The following is a 24,140-nucleotide window of genomic DNA, read 5'->3' as shown; positions in this document are numbered from 1 at the left end:
CATACCTTTACCTTTATGGTCAAATGATTTTTGAAAACGGTGCTAAGACAACTCAATGAGGAAAGAATAGTCTTTTCTACAAATGATGCTGGGACAACTATATATCCTCATGCAAAAGAATGAAGTTAGAGCCCGAGCTCACACCATATACAACAATTAACTCAAGATGGACCATAAAACTAAATGAAAGAGGGATTCTGTGTTCTGATTATGGATTGCTGAGATGCAGGCACAGGGGCTGGCTACCATTGTTCTAACCCCCAACAGATGCTGCAGCTTCCAGGGAACTTAAAGGAGCAGCACCTGCTTTTTTTTTTAATTGTAGTTATTTTATTTTACAAATAGACAAAAGAAACCAAGACAATATACTGTAGTTGGTAAGAAACGATTTTTGATATATTTAAGTGATAATTTATTCACACATATAAGCTAATTATCACAATGAGGAAAGGTTTATAAAGAAGGCGTTTTTTTGGTTGGTTTTGTTTTAGAGAATAAATGTGCTAAGGTTCCTTTTGAAATAATTTTCTTAAGTATGCTTTCATGACAGTAGAAAATAAATATTCCACATCTATTTACTAACCAACCAAAGAAATAAAATGTTGATCTGACCTCCAAAGTTAAACATTCCTGGTAAATCTTAACTACTGCACAAAAAGACTAAGGAGTTAGGTAAAAAAGTGAAGGCCTTTGAGGATTTTTCAACTTCCAGATAGATGATCAGACAGAAGATGTAAGCCATCAGCTATAGGATGAGTAATAACAAACACTTATGCTTTTATATACTAGGTACTATACATAGATTACATACCACAATTCCACATTTAACCAATAAATGAGCTCCATTTAACCATTATAAATTATTAGATCATGGCTGTTCTTGTTGAATGGTTTTAGGCAAATAATTGCACATATAACAATATAAATGTTGATTTCGTAGATTTGGCAACTGCTAAAAAGAGTTCAGAAATCCATTAGATGCTAATAGTAGACCTACAGAGGCTAATTTTAAAGTGCATATCAGGGGATAATAAATCCTGCAGAAGCCTCAGCCTCTGTAATATCATCATGAGTTAATAGTTTTATGAATTCATAAACATTAAATTAATATAGAACAATCTAAAAAAACTCTTCAAGTGGCATCCAGTTTCTTATGGGCTTCTTCAATGAACATTAACATGTTCTTAGTCTTTTGACATTCAAAAACACACATATATATGGGGGCATTTAAAAATCCACTGTGCATGCTCTGATAAAGATGCAGCCTCAGAAAATACCAAAGAAGACCTTAAGCTTTCACCTCAGGCTGATTCTCTGCACAGAGATGCCATACAACATTCAAAAAAACACAACAAAAACAAACAAACAAAAAAAAAACCAGGCTGGGCATGGTGGCTCACACCTGTAATCCTAACACTCTGGGAGGCTGAGGCGGGAGGATAGCTTGAGCTTAGGAGTTCGAGTCCAGCCTGAGCAAGAGTGAGACCCTGTCTCCACTAAAAATAGGAAGAAATTAGCCAGGCAACTCAAAATAGAAAAAATTAGCCAGCTGTGGTGGTGTGCTCCTGTAGTCCCAGCTACTCGGGAGGCTGAGGCAGGAGGATTGCTTGAGCCCAGGAGTTTGAGGTTGCTGTGAGCTAGGCTGATGCCACGGCACTCTAGCTGGGGTGACAGAGCAAGACACTGTCTCAGAAAACAAAACAAACAAAAGAAAAACAGAAAGAAAAAAACAAAACAAAACAGCACACTATGTGGAAGGGTGAGAATCTGATTTCCAGAGTTACTGCATTTATAAGATTTAAATGTCCTTTTTTTTTTTTTTTACCAAAAAAAATCACACAGCATACAAAGAAACAGGAAAGTATGGCCCATTCAAAGGAAAAAAAAATAGATCAACATACTATGCACCTGAGGAAGCCTACATGTTGGAGTCACTAGAGAAACACTTGAAAACAACTGTCTAAAATATGCTCAAAGAGCTAAAGATATATATGGACAAAGACAGCAAAACGATGTATAAACAAAATGAGAATATCAACAAAAGAGAAAAAGGTACCAAAAAGAAATTCTAGAGCTCAAAACTACAATAACCAAAATAAAAAGTACACTCTGATGGTTCAAAAGAGGATTTGAGCAAGCAGAAGAAAGAATCAGTAACTTGAAAATAGGGTAATTGAAATTATCAAGTATGAGGAACAGAAAGAAAAAAATGAAGAAAAGTGAGCAGAGCCTAAGGGACCTGTGGGACACCATCAAGCAGACCACTGTGGGAATCTCAGGAGAAGAAAGGGGCAGAAAACATATTTGAAGAAATAATGCCTGAAAATGTTCCATGTTAGATCAAAGACATGAATTTACAATCAAAAAATTTCAGGGAACTCCAAGTAGGATAAACTCAAAGATACCCATACTGAGACACATTACAATCAAACAGTCAAAAGCCAATGATAAAGAAGGAATCTTAAAAACAGAAAGAGAGAAGTGACTCATCACATACAAGTGATCCTTAATAAGATTATCAGCCAATTTCTTATCAGAAATGCTGGAGGCCAAAAGGCAGTGTGTAGAGATATTCTGGCTGAAAAAAAATATCCAGAAAAACTGTTCTTCAAAAATGAAAGACAGGCTGGGTGCGGTGGCTCATACCTGTAATCCTAGTACTTTGGGAGGCTGAGGTGGGAGGATCGCTTGAGCTCAGGAGTTCGAGACCAGCCCGAACAAGAGCGAGATCCCATCTCTATTAAAAATAGAAAGGAAAAAAAAAATTAGCCAGGCAATGAAAAATAGAAAAAATTAGCCGGGCATGGTGGCATATATCTGTAGTCCCAGCTACTTGGGAGGCTGAGGCAGGAGGATTGTGTGAGCCCCAGAGTTGGAGGTTGCAGTAAGCTCTGATGATGCCACTTAACTCTAGCCAGGCAACAGAACAAGTCTCAAAAAAAAAAAAAGAAAGAGAAATTAAGACTTTCCCAAGCTGAGGGAGGTTGGTTACAAGTAGACATGTCTTGCAAGTAATGTGAAAAGGAGTCCCATAGGTTGAAATAAAGACAAGCTAGACAGTAACTTGAAGCAGTATAAAAAAATAAAAAATCTCTGGTTGTAAGGCTGGTGGCGGGCACCCCTCCCCTCCCTAATGAAAAAAAGAAGAAGCCCATGAGACCTGCCGAAAACAATGCCTGCAAGTCACAGCTAAGTTAAAGAATAGCCACACCTGGATGGTTATCCTGATAAGGGTCTCAGTTCCTGGAATCCATACATACCACCAGCCCCTGCTAGTTCTCAATACCCACCCTAAAACCGTAAGGGAACCGAAAAACCCCCATCCCCCAGCTCTAAAACATACATATGCCCACACAAAACTTCTGAGCAGTGTGACTTCTCAGGCCCCTCTCTTGGGACCCATGAACCTTGCCTGGGAGCGCTCAAATAAAGCCTCGTTGCATACCCCTTTCTATTCTGCTCGTCTTTCTTTCTCTGGTGCCGGCCAAAATCCAAAAAACCTCACACTGGTAAAAGTAAATACATGGCAATTATAAAACCTAGTATTATTATAATTTTGGTTTGCAAATCTACTTTTTATTTTCTACATGATTTAAAAGATAAATAATTAAAAACAATTATAATCTATGTTTTGGAAATATAATGTATGTATAAAGATAAAATCTGTGACATCAATAGTAGAAAGTAGGGGGAATGGAGCTATATAGGAGCAGAGTTTTTATATGCCATTGAAGTTAAGTTGCAATAAGTTCAAGTTAAATTGTTATAACTTTAGGATGTTAAATATAATCCCTATGGTAATAACAAAGAAAATATCTATAGAATATACACTGAAGAAAATGAGAGGGTAATCAAAATGTTTTAAAAATCAACTAAATACAAAAGAAGGCAGTAATGAAACAAATGATAGACACTAAAGCTACAAGCCACATAGAAAACAAGTAGCAAAATGGCAGAAGTGTCTCCTTTTCGGTAATTTCCATCCTCTTTCCCTCTCCCCTCTCTTCCTTCTTTCCTTCCTTCCCAGGGTCACCCAAGCTGGAGTGCAGTGATGCAATCATAGCTCATGGTAGGCTCAAGTGATCTTCCTGCCTCAGCCTCCTGAGTAGAGAGAACTACAGGCATATGCCACCTCACCTGGCTAATTTTTTTATTTTTTAGAATTGAGGTCTCACTATGTTGTCCAGGCTGGCCGTTTTTTTTTTTTGTTTTGTTTTGTTTTTTGAGACAGGGTCTTGCTTTGTTGCCCAAGCATGAGGGCAGTGGCATCATTATAGCTCACTACAACCTCAAATTCCTGAGCTCGAGGGATCCTCTTGCCTCAGCCTTCTGAGTAGCTAGATGGGACTACAGGCCCTTACCACTATGCTCTGCTATTTTTTTCTATTTTTTGTAGAGACAGGGTCTCACTACGTTGCTCAGGCTGGTCCTGAACTCTTGACCTCAAGCGATTCTACTGCCTTGGCCTTCCGAAGTGCTGGGATTAAAAGTGTGAGGCACCACACCCAGCCTAATAATTACTTTAAATGTAAATAGATTAAACTATTCAACAAAAAGATAGAGAGTGGCAGAATGGGTTAAAAAAAAAAAAAAACTATGACCCACCTACTATATGCAGTCTACAGGACATTCACTTTAGATTCAAAGACACAAACAGGTTGAAAGTAAAAGGATGGAAAATGATATTCCATGCAAATTGTAACCAAAAGAGAGCTGGAGTGGCTATAAAATAGACTTTACATAAAATAAGGTTATAAGAGACAAAGAAGGACATTATCTATTAATAAAAGGTTCAATACACCAAGAAGATATAACAATTATAAAAATTTACACACACAATATGACCTCCAAATATATAAAGCAAAAACTGACAGAATAGACAGAAATAGTTTTATAATAATACCCCAATATCAATAAGGCACTGATCAACAAGACAGAAAATAATTAAGGAATTCAAGTTCTTCAACAACATAATAAACCACTAGACCTAATAGACTAATACAGAATACCTGACAACAGAAGAATACACATTCTTCTGAAGTGCACATGGAATATTTTCCAGGACAGACTACATGTTAGGCTACAAAATAAGTCTCAATAGTATCCTCTATGACCATAATGGGATGAAATTAGAATCAATATTGGAAGGAAATATGGAAAATTCACATATATGTAGGAATTAAACACTTTTTTTTTAACAATATACTCTTAGACAACCAATGAGTCAAAGAAAAAAATCACAAGGGAAATTAGAAAATACTTAAGAGATGAATGAAAATAGAAACACATAAGCCAGGCATGGTGGCTTACACCTGTAATCCTAGCACTTTGGGAGGCTGAGACAGGGGGATCACTTGAGGTCAAGAGTTCAAGACCAACCTGAACAAGAGTGAGACCCTGTCACTACAAAAAATAGAAAACTCAGCTGTGAGTGGTGGCGTGCACCTGTAGTCCCAGCTACTTGGGAGGCTAAGGCAGGAGGATCACTTGAACCCAGGAGTTTGAGGTTACAGTGAGCTATGATGATGCCACTGCACTCTACCCAGGGCGACTCTGTCTCAAAAAAAAAAAATCTCAAATAAATAACCCAAATAAAAAATATGAAAAGGACTTGAATAGATAGTTCTCCAAAGATACACAAATGGCCAATAAGCCTATGAAAATATGTTCAATATCATTAGTCATTAGAGAATGACATGAAAACTATTTTCATTTGAAAATGAAAATCAAAACCATAATGAGATAACATTTCAGATGTACTGGTATGGCTATCATTAAAAAAAAATGAATAGAAAAGAAAATAACAAGTGCTGACCAGGATATGGAGAAATTGGAATCCTGGTACATTGCTGGTGGGAATGTAAAATGGTATAGCCTCTGTGGAAACGTTTTTTGGCTTCTCAAAAGGTTAAACATAAAACTGCCATATGACCCATATGATCCAATGTCAATTCTAGATAAATATCCAAAACAACTGAAACCAGGAACTTGAACAGATATTTGTATACCAGTGTTCATAGCAGCATTATTCACAATAGCCAAAAGGTGGAAACAAGGCAAGTGTTCATCAACAGATGAATGATTAAACAAAAGTGTTATTACACATACAATGGAATAATATTCAGCCATAAAAAGGAATGAAATTTTGATATATACTGCAACATGAATGGACTTTGAAAACATTATGCTTAGAGAATAAGTCAGACATAGTAAAAAGAAATGATGTCTGATTCCACTTAAGTGAGGTACCTAGAATAGGCAAATTCATAAAGACAGAAAGTAAAATAGAGCTTGCTAGGGATTAGGGGTAGACAGCAAGAGGGAGTTATTGTTTAATGGGTACAGAGATTTTATGGGTGATAAGAAAGCTTTGGGGTTGGTCTGAGTGCAGTGGTGTTTACAACTAATTGATCACAACCAGTTACAGATTCCTTTGTTCCTTCTCTACTCCCACTCCTCACTTGACCAGCCTTAAAAAAAAAAAAAAAAAAAAAGGCCAGGCATGGTGGCTCACGCCTGTAACCCTAGCACTCTGGAAGGCTGAGGTGTTTGAGCTCAGGAGTTTGAATCCAGCCTGAGCAAGAGTGAGACCCCGTCTCTACTAAAAAAAAAAAAAAAATAGAAAGAAATTAGCTGGACAATTAAAAATATATATAGAAAAAAATTAGCCAGGCATGGTGGCACATGCCTGTACTACCAGCTGCTTGGGAGGCTGAGGCAGAAGGATTGCTTGAGCCCAGGAGTTTGAGGTTGCTGTGAGCTAGGCTGACGCTGCGGCACTCCAGCCAGGGTGACATAGTGGGACTGCCTCAGAAAAAAAAAAAAAGAAAGCAAGCTTTGGGTATAGTACAGAATAGATGCGTGATGGTTACAAAACATTGCAAATATATTTAATGTCACTGAATTACATACTTACAAATGGCTAAAATAATAAATGTTATGTATATTTTACCACAATAAAAAATGTTAATCATTAATTTACCATATGACCCAGCCTGGGCTTCCCAAAGTGCTGGGATTACAGGTGTGAGCCACCATGTCTGGCTCATTAACCATGCTTTTTTTTTTTTTTTTTTTTTTGAGGAAGAGTCTCGCTCTGTCGCCCAGGCTAGAGTGCCATGGCGTCAGCCTAGCTCACAGCAACCTCAAACTCCTGGGCTCAAGCAATCCTACTGCCTCAGCCTCCCGAGTAGCTGGGACTACAGGCATGCGCCACCATGCCCAGCTAATTTTTTCTATATATTTTTAGTTGTCCAGCTAATTTCTTTGTATTTTTAGTAGAAAGCTACAGGCTGGTCTTGAACTCCTGAGCTCAAGCAATCCACCCGCCTCGGCCTCCCAGAGTGCGAGGATTACAGGTGTGAGCCACTGCACCTGGCCAACCATGCTTTTTATGTCCTTCATTAGTATAGTTAAATAGTGGATGGTATGTATCTTATCCAGCATAATGAATTTCTGTACTTCTATTCCCAAATTTAAGGGGAGGATAAAAATAACAAAGTGTAGAATTTGTGAATCATTTTGAGTCATTTTACCAGTGAGCAGCTCTATCCATGTTTGGACAGTTTCTGTGGGTTCAGTTGCTTTGATGTGTTTGAGAGTTTCATCCAGTAAAACGTCACCTGTTGGGCTGTCTGACTTTAGCAGTACCTTTGAGGAAAGAAGAAAGAAGAGACCTTGATTCATTCACTTCATTCAAATTAAAATATTTCAATATATCATATATACATTACTGGCAAGTGTTATAGGACATGTAAGGAAGCATAATATACTGTCCCTGCCCTCAAGAAGTTTAAAATCTAGTATGAGGTGACAGTGAAAAAATAAAAACAATATTTGAAGTGGGCTCTAGTGACAAACTGGATATGAATGCTAATGGAGAATATAGTCAATAATAACTCTTTCAGTCTGGATAATCAACTTTTGAAGCAATTATAAAGGCAGGAAGCCAGCTTTGGGAAAAGGTTGATAAGTTTGGTTTTAACTGATATGGGATAGCTAAGTTGAAAAGTCTAGCCGATAGTTAAATAAGTTCCTGAAGGTATAAAAAGAAGACATACCTAGAAATTTGGGAGTTAATCTCATTGAGCTGACAAATGAAGCTGTAAAGGTAAACGATATCTCTAAAAGGACAGAAAATTACTGAAAGGAATATAAACTGAGACTTGGGTGTTAAGGAATGGAAAAGTAAAGGAAATAAGGTACAGTCAGAGAAGAAAGAGACTATGATACAACGAAGGCCAAGAATGGAGAAAATTTCAAGTGTAAGGAGGTTATCAAAAATATCAAGTTGGGGTGGGTGCAGTGGCTCACGCCTGTAATCCTAGCACTCTGGGAGGTTGAGGCGGGCGGATTGTTTGAGCTCAGGAGTTCGAGACTAGCCTGAGCAAGAGCGAGACCCTGTCTCTATTTAAAAAAAAAAAAAAATAGAAAGAAATTAGCTGGACAACTAAAAATATATAGAAAAAAATTAGCTGGGCATGGTGGTGCATGCCTGGAGACCTAGCTACTGGGGAGGCTGAGGCAGAAGGATTGCTTGAGCCCAGGAGTTTGGGGTTGCTGTGAGCTAGGCTGACGCCACGGCACTCTAGGCTGGTCAACAGAGCAAGACTCTGTTTCAAAAGGAAAAAAAGTATCGAGTGCCACATAGAGGTTAAAAGAGAAAAATAAACTGAAGACTGAAAAGCAGCTGGTGATACCTAAGAATGTTGTTTCAGTAAAGTACTTAGGAGGACAGAGAAGTTATGAGTGGACAAAATGAGTAAGAAAATGGATACAGGAGTAGAGATAGTTGGAGAAGACTTGCAGTAAATGGAAGGAGAAAAACTGAATAGTTATTGAAGAATAACCAGGGTTAATCAAAGACTGACCTGATCCACAAGATTACCTACATAATACTCTATTTCATAACATTATAGCTATAGATATAGAGGCAGTTTAATCAACAGCATCCTAAATGTGATTCTTCTGCACAGAAAAGGAAAACAAAATCATGAACTTCCTATAACTATTTTTTTTATTATTTTATTTTATTTATAAAGGGTGGGAGGTTGTGAAGAGGGGTGCTCAGTTGCCTTGTTTTTGTTGAGACAGTTTCACTCTGCCGCCCTGCGTAGACTGCAGTGGCATCATTGTAGCTCAGTGTAATCTCCAACTCTTGGGCTCTAAGCTATCCTTCTGCCTCAGCCTCCCAGGTAGCTGGGACTACAGGTGCCACAATGTTTGGCTGGGTTTTTTTCCCTTTCTTTTTGGTAGAGACGGGGTCTCACTCTTGGTTAGGCTAGTCTCGAACTCCCGAGCTCAAGCAATCCTCCCGCCTCGGCCTCCCAGAGTGCTAGTATTACAGGCATGAGCCACTGTGCACCCGGCCGCTGTAACTCTTTAGACTGTGGATACTATTCCCTCTGCTATAGGATAATTAAATATGACAGTGGGACTGCTGAGTCAGTGATATTTATCTTGTCTCACTACTCAAATCTTCCTATTCTTCCAAGATGTACTGTTGGTATTTGCCTTTCAATAATTTTTTTTTTTTTTTTTTGAGACAGAGTCTCACTCTGTTGCCCGGGCTAGAGTGCCATGGCATCAGTCTAGCTCACAGCAACCTCAAACTCCTGGGCTCAAGCAATCCTACTGCCTCAGCCTCCCAAGTAGCTGGGACTACAGGCATGTGCCACCATGCCCAGCTAATTTTTTTTATATATTTTTAGTTGTCCAGCTAATTTCTTTCTATTTTTAGTAGAGATGGGGTCTTGCTCTTGCTCAGGCTATTCTTGAACTCCTGAGCTCAAACGATCCACCTGCCTTGGCCTCCCAGAATGCTAAGATTACAGGCATGAGCCATCGGGCCTGGCCCTCTCTTTCCATAAATTAAGAGAATGTTCAAAGAGAATGCCATACCTTCCTGTCTAATAGTCGCTTCTTACGCATGGTGGGGGGTTCAAGACAGATTCGACCCCGCATAGCCAGCTCTATCAGGATGCCCCCTCGTAGGCCAGATGATATGCAGTCATTCCAGAAAGATGTGTAACCCTAGGAAAGAGGAAAAGAGAAGGGAAAGAATATTCTGAAAGGATACTGACTTCCAGCAGGTACCTTAAGAATGGGCTACTTTGTTGTGATTCATTTCAAGTCATACTATATAAACTCAAAGTATAGAATAAGAGAAAAGAATGTTTTTTAAGCCTCCTAACACCCCAAAATATGACTTTCTGACTTCAAGCTCTTCGGTGAATTCCCATGGTTTGGCTGTTAGTTAATAATCAGCATGCCAAATTTTAATTTTTGAGAAGAATTTTGGCTTTTTTGAAGTCCCTTTCTCATGACTCTAACTTTCAGAGTGGGGTAAGAATAAGACAAGTAGAAAAAAGTATAAACCATTTGAGCCTTTTACTCCTCCTAGATATGTATTAATTGGAAGCTATTTTGATGGGAGATATAGTAGAAAACCACTGTAGTTAAGTGCCTTAGGTACATTACTTAACCTTTCTGAAGTACCACGTCCTTATCTGTAAAATGCAGACACTAGTATCTATTTCCAGAAGTTTTTTGTGAGGATTAAATAAGATGAAATATATGACAAAGCATTTAGTATACTGCCTGGCATACAGTAGGCAGTTAAATGTTAATTTCATTCCCTAGAAGCTATAGGGAATATACAAAGACGTATATGAGAACCACTGTCTTAAAGAGCTGAAAATCTAGCTGGAAAGGCCATATAAACTCGAGAAAATTTCTGTGACAATATAACATTTAAATAAAAGCTCAACTGAGGCCGGGCGCGGTGGCTCACGCCTGTAATCCTAGCACTCTGGGAGGCCGAGGTGGGTGGATCGCTCAAGGTCAGGAGTTCGAGACCAGCCTGAGCAAGAGCGAGACCCCGTCTCTACTAAAAATAGAACGAATTTATATGGACAGCTAAAATATATATAGAAAAAAATTAGCCGGGCATAGTGGCGCATGCCTGTAGTCCCAGCTACTCAGGAGGCTGAGGCAGTAGGATCACTTAAGCCCAGGAGTTTGAGGTTGCTGTGAGCTAGGCTGACGCCACGGCACTCACTCTAGCCAGGACAACAAAGCAAGACTCTGTCTCCAAAAAAAAGCTCAACTGAGGCTGGGCACGATGGCTCACACCTGTAATCCTAGCACTCTGGGAGGCCGAGGTGGGAGGATCGCTTGAGGTCAGGAGTTTGAGACCAGCCTGAGCAAGAGCGAGACCCTGTCTCTACTAAAAATATAAAGAAATTAGCTGGACAACTAAAAATATATATAGAAAAAATTAGCCAGGCATGGTGGTGCATGCCTGTAGTCCTAGCTACTCGGGAGGCTGAGGCAGAAGGATTGCTTGAGCCCGGGAGTTTGAGCACAGCACTGTAGCCTGGGCAATAGAGCGAGATTCTGTCACAAAAAAAAAAAAAAAAAAAAAAAAGCTCAACTGAAAAAGTAGAAGAGATTGTCATAACTGACTGTTAAAAGTTTGGTTTGAATGACAGTTTTTCAAATTATAAATCACTTTAGGGCCAGAGTAGTCAGGAACCCGTAAGGGACTTGAGATGGGGTTTGAAGAATAGGTTGAATTTGGCAGATAGGGAGGGTTTTTCAGATGAAGGAAATCATCCAAATTCTACCTTTTCTTCAAAGGGCAGTCTAAGCAAAAGTGTCAGGAGAGAAACCTCATAAACATTATACAGATCTAACTCAAGGTTTTAAAGAGAAACCATGAGATCAAGTTGGTTAGGGTCAGGCTATGGAAAGTCTTGATGCTTTGGGTTTTTTCATGAAAGGCAATAAGGAATCCTAAACGTTCTGAGGAAGGAGTTATGATGAACATAAGGAAGACCCATCAGACTTACCAGAACTTTTCAATATTCTTTAGCTATCTTTGGCTGTAACATTCCCCTCACTGGAGAGAAGCTGGGTGAGATGGTGGCAGGGAGGTTCTGGCATGGCTTACACATCAGCAAAAAGTTGAACTAAATAATTACTATTAATAGCAGTAATGTCTAATATTTATTGAATACTTACTATGTACTAGATTTGTGTTAAGCTTTTCTACATACATTATCTAATTATATCTTCACAACAGCCCTATAAGGGAGGTACTACTATTATGCACACATCGAAGATGAGAAAGCTAAGGCTTACAGAGGTTATATAGCATAACAGAGGTCACAAAGCTAACTAAAAAAATTTTTTATTTAAAAAATTTTAGGCCGGGCGTGGTGGCTCACGCCTGTAATCCTAGCACTTTGGGAGGCCGAGGCGGGTGGATCGCTCGAGGTCAGGAGTTCGAGACCAGCCTGAGCAAGAGTGAGACCCTGTCTCTACTAAAAATAGAAAGAAATTATATGGACAACTAAAATATATATATACAAAAAAATTAGCCGGGCATGGTGGCTCATGCCTGTAGTCCCAGCTACTCGGGAGGCTGAGGCAGTAGGATCGCTTAAGCCCAGGAGTTTGAGGTTGCTGTGAGCTAGGCTGACGCCACGGCACTCACTCTAGCCCGGGCAACAGAGTGAGACTCTGTCTCAAAAAAAAAAAAAAAAATTTTTAAATTTCATTTTTCCTTTTTATTGGCTTGGAAGTTATGCATTCTTCTCTTTTAGAAGTTACCCTTGAAATTTTAACATGCATGATAATTAACTTAAAATTAACAAAATCTAAAATTTAAAAATTAATCAATATTTTAACCATTCTCCTAGTTGTCCAATATTTTATCTTTTTATTACCTTACAAATTAGATAACATCATCATCATTATTTTATACGGGTAGCACTTGTTTAGATTTACTCAGATGCTTACCAATTTCTTTGCTCACCGTTCCTCCTTGCATCTCAGACCTCCTTTCTGGTATCATTTTCCTTTTTCCTAAAGTAGAATTTCCTTAAGTGAAAATCCATTGGAGGCAAACTCTATTTTATCTAAAATATCTTTGTTTCACTATCATTCTTTTTTTAAATTTTTTTTTTAATTTGACATCCTACCATTGAAACACTATCATTCTTTTTTTTTTTTTTTTGTTGAGACAGAGTCTCACTTTGTTGCCCAGGCTAGAGTGAGTGCCGTGGCGTCAGCTTAGCTCACAGCAACCTCAGACTCCTCGGCTTAAGCGATCCTACTGCCTCAGCCTCCCGAGTAGCTGGGACTACAGGCATGCGCCACTATGCCCAGCTAATTTTTTTCTATATAGATTTTTAGTTGTCCGTATAATGTCTTTCTATTTTTAGTAGAGACGGGGTCTCGCTCTTGCTCAGGCTGGTCTCGAACTCCTGACCTTGAGCGATCCACCCGCCTCGGCCTCCCAGAGTGCTAGGATTACAGGCATGAACCACCGCGCCCGGCCAAAACACTACCATTCTTGAAAGATACTTTCTCTAGACATAAAAGTCTAGGTTGATGGTTTTCTCTTATGTTGAACTATGCCCCCCTTTTGTAGCTTCCAATGTTGCAGAGAGAAATCAATCTATCGTTCTTACTGATTGTGGTTTCTTTGTAGGCTATGTGGTCCTTTAAGATCTTCTGTCTTGGTGTTTTGCAGTTTGGCTACAACATAACTATGTGATTTACTTATTCTGTTTGGTATATGTTGTGCTTCTTGTATCTGTGAGTTTATTTCTTAGTTATCAAAAATTCTCAGCTCTTATCGATAAGAATTTTGGCTTTTCTCTATTTTCTTTATTCTTTCCTTTCTGGGGACTTCAGAGTTTCTTATTTTAACCCCCATGTCTTTTAATTTCTTTTTTATATTTTCCAGTTGCTTATTCTCTGTATTGCTTTCTGGAGAGTTTTTAATAAAAATATCTGGCTTCTAATTTACTAATTCTTTCTTCACGTATATCAAATATGTTAAACTATCCCTGAGATTTTGATTTCAACAATTTTTCATTTGTAAAGTTCTATTTAGTTATTTTTCACATTTGCATGGTTATTTGTGATAATTTCTTTTTGATATTCATTTTGTGATTCATTTCTTTAAAAATGTCATAGATATTTTATACTGTCTGATTATTTTAATATCTGACAATTTATGAGGGTTTTGATATCTGATATCTGAGGATCTGTTATTTGTTATTTCTGTTGATTCTTTCTCAAGTTTGTTTGTATGTTTGATGATCTTTATTTTTATATATATATATATATTTTTTGAGACAGGGTCTCTCGCTCAGTTGCCCTGGCTAAAGTGCAGTTGCATCATCATAGTTCACCGCAACCTCAAACTCCTGGGCTCAAAACGATTCTCCTGCCTCAGCCACCTGAGTAGCAGGACTATAGGTGCATGCCATCATGCCCAGCTAATATTTCTATTTTTTGTAGAGACAGGATCTCACTTCTGCTCAGGCTGGTCTCGAACTTCTGACCTCAAGCAATCCTCTTGCTTCAGCCTCTCAAAGTGCTATGATTACAGGTGTGAGCCACTATGCCTGGCCTATTTTTTATTTTTTTAAAGGAAGAGTGTTGCTATGTTTGCCCAGACTGGTTTTGAACTCCTAGGCTCATGCAATCCTCTTGCCTCAGCCTCCCGAATAGCTGCGACTACAGGTGCATGCCACTACACCTGGCTTGTTTGATGATCTTTGATTATTAAGAGGTTCACATTTAATTTTTTGTGAATCTGTGAGATTTTGGAGGCCTAAATTGAGAATATCTTCCTCCAGAGAGGAAGACCTGCATTTGTTTCTGCTGAGAGCTAAGTATGGGAGGATTAGGAGACTGCCACACAACTGGGATCACATTTAAACCTAGTTTCCCCACTTTACTTAAACCCCAGAGTTTATTCCTGACCACTCAATTCCTGAATCTCAAGACTGATTGGTTAATTTGTCCCAAAACAATCTGGTGTTCATGTTTGCTTATTGCTCATCGGCCCTTGAAAATTACCTCTACTTTCCAAGGCTCAATAATAAATTGAAAATTAAGCTTATTCAAGACTTAATATCTGACCACCATACTGCCAGGGCTAGAGGTCCTCCAATTCCATTTTTTCCCCCTCTATAGCCAGGGTGATCCTTAAGCTCAAGAGTAATTATATAACTCCTTTCCCATGCTTAAAAAACTTTCAAATGCTCTTCCCGACCTTCAGGATTGAGTCAGAATGGCTTAGTATAGCACTCAAACTGGCAGCTGCTTATTAGTCTCCTCTTTGGCCTTTCCCCTCTAGAATACTATGCTCTGGCTATCCTGAACTATTTTAAGGGCTCTTAATGCAGCATTTTTGCCTATTGGCTTTTGCATACACTGCCTTCTCTGTCCAGAGGAACCAATACTTTTCTTTCCTCAACTCCTTCTTGTACTTAAAGATTGAGTACAAGGGTCACATCTTCCATGTAATCCTCTCTAACATTGTTTTCTACTTCACTCCACCCTCTGGATTAGGTTCCTCACCTGGGTGTGCATTCTCTCATATCATCTATTTATCACATTGCAATCAACTGTTCTTACCAGAGGATAAATCCCTTAAGGAGCAAATATTCCTTATGACTGACAGCATCTGCTCAATAAATATTTCTTGAATGCTTTAAAGTAAATATGTTAACCTGGAAAAAGCTCAGCTTGAATCATAAACATCCCTTTCACATCTCCAAATTTCCTGAGGGCCTGATCTTTGACTCAAGGTTGCGATTAATGCCCTCCCCTGTCTGCCTCATGGTTACCTCAAGAGTCATATCTGTGACTCCTTTTTAAGGAAGGGTAGGCTAGTTTTTGAGTTTAACATTTAGCTTTTTACAATTTAGCTGCTTAATTAAGGTTAAACTGTAACTTACTTCAGAACACATAACTTAGGCATAATTTATATATAATCTTGGTGACTTTATAAATCTTAGCAGGTGTGCAAACATTTTCAACAGTATTAAAGCAACTAGAGGGAAGTTTTCCTTTGTTTTCTCATTTTCTCCTGACCACATAACTTCTGATTCAGTGACAGTAATGTCAGATTGTCAACATAACTATGAATGAGAAGCACTGTAAAGAAAGAAGCAATGGAGACCAGGATGTAGAAACTGTACGTTTTTGGATATCACCTTTTTCCATTCTATTCAAAACACGTAAAACTCCCCAAATGAGTTTTTTTAAAAACTTCTTTTTGTTGAGTGATATGCAATAATAGACAAAAGCATAAAAAGGCACAGGTAGAGTTTAAGAAAATAATTATAAAACAAACACCTGTATAATGAGAAGAAAGAGACTGGATATAGAAAAAGACAATCACTGAGAAAGAGTCAAGATGATGGTACATGTCCCTCATGTACTATGTGTATAGATGACCAAGAGAGATTAAAATATTTTCATCTATGCTAATAGAACAGATTCATGATATGAATCCAGGTGTATAAAAATTTCCAGAGTAGCCTAGTGTTAAGGAAAGATATAGTTATTTAAATTTAAAGGTCCTTTTTCCTGTAAATATATCTATTTAGCTTGGCGAATTCTCAAACCATCCATAATAAAGATTCTGTATTAAAGGACCAATGCTTTGATATGTCTGAGCAGGAAGATCTAGTACACACATACTAAAGTTCATCATTTGATCATTAAATATGAGGGAAAAGAGAAGAAATATTTTTGACCTACTAAAACAGAAGTAATTGCATACTGTCTCATGACCAATGGAGAATCTAAGAGGACTGGCAGAATGAAATCTTTGGATAGTGGATTTTGTTTTGTCCCAACTATAAAACATACAATTGTAAAACAAGAAAAAAAGATCAAATTATAGAAGTGGATAATTTAGAAGGTGAAAGTCTTCTGGAATCTTATCCCTTTCAGATGACCACTATTAACAAACTTTAGTGGATATTTTTCAAATTTTTATATACATATTCCATAGAGATTTATATTTATTAATATTATTTACAGAAATGAGATTACACTGAGTGGAAACTTTTTTCACTTACTCTTTATTTTGGATATCTTTCCATATCAGTAAATACAGATCTTCTCGTTGATTGAAGTGACTGCATAGTATTGCATTTTAGATGCATTATAATTTATCTATCCAAGCCCCTACTGATGTACATTCAGATTGCTTATAGTTTTTGCTATTACAAAAAAATGCTACAAAGAAATATTCATTTGTGTATTTCGGTTGAATAAATTCCTAAAGAAAATTTTGGGTCAACGATTACACATATTTAAATTTTTGATAATGTCATTTTGCTCTTACAAAAGGTTGGACAAAGGGAGTTCAATAAATTCAGACAGTCAACACTTTATGCTGAATTTCTGTTTAGCCAAGTATTCAAAGTGTCCTTCCTTTCTTATTTAAACTTCCTTGAAGACACACCTTAAAAGTACTCTGAAGGTTAAAGACCTTAAAGTTGCCTGCTTGGGGAAAAAAGTGGAAAGAAAACCAAAAAAACATACCATATCATTAAAAACTATGCTTATAAGGAATTTTAAAAATAACATTAGGAAATGCTTATGATAAAGTTGAATCAAAAAAAGCCAGATACATAATTGAGTATTTAAGATTATCAATTATATAAAATACTGTCTGCTTTAAAACATGGTTTGCTAATCTTTCCAAATTATCTACAGTGAAAATATATCACTTTAGGAGGAAAAATTAAAAAAAAAAACCTCCTCCTTATTCCCAAAACTGAAGTTTCAACATTAAAATTGCTTCACCTTCCACGAGAGAAAGAATTTTATTGTCTTCTTGAAACCTTTTCTGTATGTCTAATTTCAAAGCCCAATGTAAGTGCAGTGATTCCAAGAGGTTATCAGAATTTCTACAAGTAAAACTAATTTTATTATTTTTTTCTCCCCAAAAATTACTCTAGGAAGAGTTAATGTACTGTATTCCCTTTAAGTGCTCTATTCAAAGAGTAGCTTTCAGGATTTCAACTAATGTCCTCTTTTACAAATTAGTAAGATTCATCTTTACTCCAATTCATATTTCTATGTCCACATAGCCCATAAAGATATTTCATAAAACAGATCATTAAAAGCCCACTATGTTTAATCATGTTGAGGAATGAGGAGCTGTGACCCGCATGTTATTCTGGTTTAACAGATAATTTCACCCTGACTGGGAAGGATGGTTTATAAATCTAGACAAATGGTTAAAAATTTTCAACGAACTAAATGAAGATTATATCTTCAGGCTTATTCAAAAGTTGAGTAGGGCTTGGTAAGGCTCACGCCTGTAATCCTAGCACTCTGGGAGACCGAGGCAGAAGGATCACTTGAGGTCAGGTGTTCGAGACCAGCCTGAGCAAGAGTGAGACCCTGTCTCTACCAAAAATTGAAAAAAATTAGCCCGGTGTGGTGTGACTAGACTGTAGTCCCAGCTACTTGAGAGGCTGAGGCAGGAGTATCCCTTGGGCCCAAGAGTTTGAGGTTGCAGTGAGCTGTGATGACACAACTGCACTCTACCCCAGGCCACAGAGCCAGACTCTGTCTTTAAAAAAAAAAAAAAAAACAAAAACAGTTGAGTAGAGAGATGTAAAGTTAATTATAATGATTAGTTTATTAGTTTCCTCAGGGCCTCCAGGTGAGTTTTTTTTTTTTTCCTTAAAATAAAGCCATCATCAAAAGTTCAGAAAATAAAAACAACCTGCTAATGTTTTCTCACTGACAAGGAAATGCAAAACAAAGCAACTGGTACTCTTTCAATACTCCTATATAAGCTTTAAATTTCATTCTGGTCAGTAAAAAATATCCTTAATTCTTCACTCTAAAAAATTTAAATGTAATTTTAGCACCAGAAACAGTAATTTATATGTCTTTCTTTTCCTATAATTTGTTACTTATAAGAAAAAGGAATTTTCATTGCTACACACTATTCAAAGAGAACAGAAAAAAAGAAAGTTGAGAAGGGGGAGCAAAAATCTGAAACAATCTAGGGCTCTAAATCTACCTACCCCCAACTACCAAAATACTTTAAAATTGATTTAGAAACAGTTAAAGGCAATTATGGTATGTGCTAATCTCAGAAGAGCAAAACTAGGTAACTGTAGATATATTTTTTATTTTCAAATAGCTTTTCTCTCTTTGATTACAAACTAGCATTATACACTGCAGAAAACTTGAAAAGAAAATTACAAAAAATAAAATAAAATTCACCTATAAAGTCCATTATCCTATTACCATTTGGGTATATGTAAAAACAGATTCTTCTCTCTATATAAAAACAGATTTTTCTCTCTATATAAAATTCATGTATCTTCTTTCCTATCCACCAATTTTCCCATTTGCTTCTCTCCCAACCCCAATTCTGGGGCTTTGCATCATGGCAAAGGTTTGTGTGAATTATGCAACAACAGCATTGGTATATGTTATAAACCTCCATAAAATATTCAGTAATAGAGGGAGAAGAAACTGTGAGAGTAATAATTTTACCACAGGGTATCAATAGGATATTTTCTAAAATTGAATCATGTGGTTAAGAAACATGACCCCAATGTCTTTTTTTAAAATATTTTTGGTTTAACATTTTCAAATATATACAAAGTAGAGAGATTATGAAGTTCTATGTAGCCATCACCTAGCTTCAGCGGTACCAAATATAATCTTTCATCTGTATCTCCCACTCCACCCCAATCCCAGATTACTTTTGTGCAAATCCCAGCCATTATATCATTTCATTCATAAGATACCACAATATTCTCCCCAAGAGATGAGGATTTTTTAAGAAACTGCAATACCAATATTACAACTATAAAAAAAACACTACCAGAATTCCTTAATATTATCAAATATTCAGCAAGCCTTCATATTCCATCAATTCGTTAATATATTTTTTTTAATAAATGATGTGTTTGAATCAGGAGCCAAAGTTCACACATAGTCCTTTGTCTTTCAGAATCTCTTTTCTTAACCTTAGGTGGGCCTTCTGAAATAATATCTTGTAATAAAGAAAAGCAATAGTCAGTTTAATCTCAATTTTCTTTTTATGCCAAATTCAAGTAAACTTACTTTTATTACATTCTAAAAAATGAGATAAATCATTCTACATGTGTAATTTTGAAAGTAAAATGTAATAAATATAATTTCAGTTAAATTAACATAAAAAAGAAAATGAAGTTTACAAGAGATATTCCTAAAAGATTCCTTTCTAAGATTGAAAAAAGAGACTATAAGAGGTTGGGGTTATTTATTTTTTTTAAACTAAATGTTTCAATTATAGACATTAGCTAATTGACTTCTTGTTATAAAAGTTAATATCCCTCCCATACTTTCTTTATTACCTTACTTCCCAATTTTAAAATTACAATTATTTTGTCAAACTTATAATATGTATAGTCTATTCTATTACCATAATTCACAGACCGCCTCTATCTTATTTGAATCTATGCATGGTGGTTATATGGGAGTTTTATATTTTTTTAATACATTTTTGTATGTCTGAATTATACATAATTTTGAAAAAAGGGAGTTTTTTTTTGTTCTTTTTTTTTTTTTACTCCTCAGTATTTGTTGAACAAAAGGGAATGTTTTAGAATTTTAAAAAGTCTAACAAGGCTGGGCATGGTGGCTCACGCCTGTAATCCTACCACTCTGGGAGGCCGAGGTGAGAGGACTGCTTGAGCTCAGGAGTTCGACACCAGCCTGAGCAAGAGCGAGACCCCATCTCTACTAAAAATAGAAAGAAATTAGCCAGACAACTAAAAAACAAAACAAAACAAAGTAGACAGAAATTAGCCGGAAAACTAAAAATATGTAGAAAAAATTAGCCGGGCATAGTGGCACATGCCTGTAGTCCCAGCTACTTGGGAGGATGAGGCAAAAGGGTTGCTTGAGCCCAGGAGTTTGAGGTTGCTGTGAGCTAGGCTCTCGCCATGGTACTGTAGCCCAGCCAACAAAGCAAGACTCTGTCTCAAAAAAATAAAAAAATAAATAAAAAGTCTAACAATATTCACAATATTTCTGGGGAGTTTTTTTTTTTTTACTTTGTTCATTATACTTCTCTCTATTGTTTAAATTCTTTTTGAAGAGCATGTACTATTTTCACACATTTTTTCCCAAAGCAAACAAGAAAAATAACAGTTGTGTGAGCCTTTATAATTTCAAAGCTTGCATTATTCCTTTAAATCTTTCTTATGACTAGAGTGAAAATGTTAACAGTCATACTTCTAATGGCAAAGGATGATAGTGCTGGGAAAGACTTAACTGCCACATAAAGCATCTAACGTGCAATTAGATGTCTACATAGAATGGGTAGTGGTAGTACATCTCCAATACTCTGCTTGACCAACCCAAAGTACCATCTAAAATAGTAATGTACAGAGGATCAGAACTAAAAGCATACTTTCGGGGGGGCAAAGGAAAAAAAGCACACTTTCCTCATGACTCTATGAGCAGAAATTCTAATTAAAGTTGAAAATGAAATATAAGAAATTTAGTCTTCTGGGGAGACATCTAAATTCTTCACCTATGAAAGACCCCAAAACGTAATTACATGCAGCCATAAATCTTATCTCAAAAATTAACTAAATTTTAAAAGCTGGTTAGAAATAATAAAATTATTATTGACAAATTTTTATTTAATCCTAATTTAGATTAATTTTACAGCTAGAAGATGCCACAGAAATTACTTTTTATTGTGCAGTGAGGGAAGCAAAATCCAGAGAAGCAGGGAGTTTCCATATGATGCTTCTGTAACATTTTAGATTAGAGGTGAGAAAATTAAACAAGCAAAAGTGGGAATGGAAATCAGTGGGAAAGAGTACAAAACTAAGAGTGCAAGGATCCTTTCATAAATTTCCAAATCTGGAGTTGTTACCAGTACCGAGAGAGAGGTATGTAAAAGCAAAATAAACTCTCTCTTTTCCTCTACACCTCAGCAATTCATCTAAAATTCCTAGAAGCCACATAGAACTAATTCAGTTATCAAGTGGGTTTTCTATCTCCCAGATTATATCCCCAAGTAAATTTCATGAGGTATGGTGTATCTTCCAAGTAAGAAAATAGTGAACAATCTTATTTACTTTTTTTTCCCCACACTATCTGTAAAGCCACTGAAACAAAGAAGTCAAAGATTACTAAGATTAGGCCATTGGTTGCTCAGTTTGTAAGAGCTGGTTCAAGTGATTATTTTTAAGTCTAGTAAATGAGAAACTACTGCTTTGAAAACTTAAAGCTACCCTACAGATGTTTAGTTTAAAGTATGTAAGTGGCTATTTATGCCTAGCATTCAACTAAGGTTTCTTTGCCCACAAGAAAAGTACCATTTAATTGAGAGCTAAGACTAACAGTGCTTAAACACCACCAACAAAAACTTAAGAATAATGGTTACAATTTTTTTTTTTTTAAAGTGATGGTGTCTCATCTGTTGCTCAGAGTAGAGTGCTCATAGCTCACTGCAGCCTCAAACTCCTGGGCTCAAGTGATCCTGCCACCTCAATCTCCTGAGTAGTTAGGACTACAGGCACGTGACACCATACGGGCTCATTTTTTTCTTATTTTTCGTACAGAGGAGGCCTCTCTATGTCACCCAGGCTGGTCTCTAGCTCCTGGCCTCAAGCAATCCTCTCGCCTTAGCCTCCCAAAGTGCTGGGATTATAGGCATGAGCCACCATGCCCAGCTATGATTACTATTTATTGTATTTATTAAGCAGTTATATGTGTCAGGCTCTGAGTTAAAAATTTTATATAATTAGTTAATTTAATTTTCACAAAAGCACTATTAAGTCAATATTATTAATAAGAACAAAAAAATATGAAAAGAGAGGCCAAGTCATATAGCTTGTAAGTAGTGGACCTATGATTTGAATGCAGATATGTCTGATTCCAAAGCCTGTGCTTTTATCCATTGCTTACAAGAAAATTAGAATATAAAAGATGGTAACGAAGCACTTTGAGAGGTATGATAAATGCAAGAGAATTCAGGGAATAGAAAGGTCAGTGTTGGATTTGTGATGGGCTTTGAAAGGAAAGGTAGAATTTAATTAAAACAAACTATGGGGAAGGTAAGAAGGCAGGAATATATAAAAAAGACAAATGGGACTGGAGCGGCAAGTAGACTGACTAGTGAAAAATAAGGTCAGACAGATAACCAAGGGCTAGAAAGCTAGGAAAATACTGTTCTGCCCTCAAGGAGGCTGCAGACTGGCCTTAAAGTTAATAATAATATACATTTATTTAATGGAATCCTATGAAACCATTAAAAATGATTTATATTTATTGGCATGAAAGATGTCCACATTATATTAATGGAAAAAGAATGCTACAAAATAACTAGTTTGATATAATCAATTTTTTGTAATTATGCATCTATCTATCTATATATATGCACAGAAAAAAGTCCATAATGTTTTTATTTTCTTCTTTACACCTTTTAAAGAAAATTAAGGAATAATTTACATAGGGTGAAATGAATAGATGTTAAGTTCAGTTTTGACAAATGCATGTATCTGTGTTATCTCACACCCCTTTCAAGATACAGAACATTACTATCACTCCAGTAAGTGTTCTCATGTGAATCTCTGTCTGAATTTCTAAGTGCAGACATATTTTACTCTTAAAATAATAAAAAGTAATAAAGCTATTTTTATAACTTAGGCAAATTTTTAAGAAGAAATAAACATATACCCAAAAAGGGAGAGAGCAGAGGCCTACCAGTTAACACCTTAGTAAACGCAAACCCATTGACTTTGTATTTTTTTCTATTTGCCATTCTCACCTTAAAACTTTTGGACAGCTGTGAGGGCAGAGAAAGTAGAGTAACCAACAAAGAATTTCTTCCTCTTCCATGTTCCTATGGCACTTTTTGGGTACCTTTCTCATCACACTTACATATTGTGCCTAGTAGTATGGTTATTGTATATATATCCTTTCTTCCCTATCAGATCCTTATGCTCCTTGAGGGAAGATAAGCATCTTAGCTCCTTTTGCATTTTTCTTGTTTTTCTCAGTGCCTTGCTGAGAAAAATAAATATTGGCTGACTTGAAGGGAAAAAATCACCCATTATACAATTTTAATGACACTTCCTGAGGGTGAACTGTACTCCATCCAGGTGGACATAAGTCAATTATTATGCAATTACCTCTAAAACCTTTCTAAATCATTGTTATGAGCTGAATTGTGTACCCTTAAATTTCATAGGTTGAAGTTATAATCCCCAGTATCTCAGAATATGACTGTGTTTGGAGATAGGGCCTTTAAAGAGGTGATTAAATTAAAATGAGGTTGTTAG

General features: G+C 36.7%; 1 protein-coding gene across 2 annotated transcripts in view; it reads right to left on the bottom strand.

Annotated features, from left to right (window-relative positions):
* Positions 1 to 24,140, bottom strand: part of GOLPH3L (golgi phosphoprotein 3 like) — a 48,402-nt gene that overhangs the window by 11,420 nt on the left and 12,842 nt on the right. For both annotated transcript variants that reach the window (XR_011234583.1, XM_069480659.1), the window contains 2 exons: positions 9,901 to 10,032; positions 7,536 to 7,650 (listed from right to left, as the gene is read on the bottom strand). Coding sequence is in view for 1 of the 2 variants with exons in the window: in XM_069480659.1 (XP_069336760.1) it covers positions 7,536 to 7,650; positions 9,901 to 10,032 (247 nt within the window). In the remaining variant the exon portion in view is untranslated. The remainder of the gene's footprint in view (positions 1 to 7,535; positions 7,651 to 9,900; positions 10,033 to 24,140) is intronic.

The sequence above is a fragment of the Eulemur rufifrons genome, chromosome 8, assembly GCF_041146395.1.
Source record: "Eulemur rufifrons isolate Redbay chromosome 8, OSU_ERuf_1, whole genome shotgun sequence".
In the NCBI taxonomy this organism is placed as follows: domain Eukaryota; kingdom Metazoa; phylum Chordata; class Mammalia; order Primates; family Lemuridae; genus Eulemur; species Eulemur rufifrons.
The sequence above is the reverse complement of the archived record's forward strand: the minus strand, read 5'-3'. Positions and strand labels throughout refer to the sequence as shown.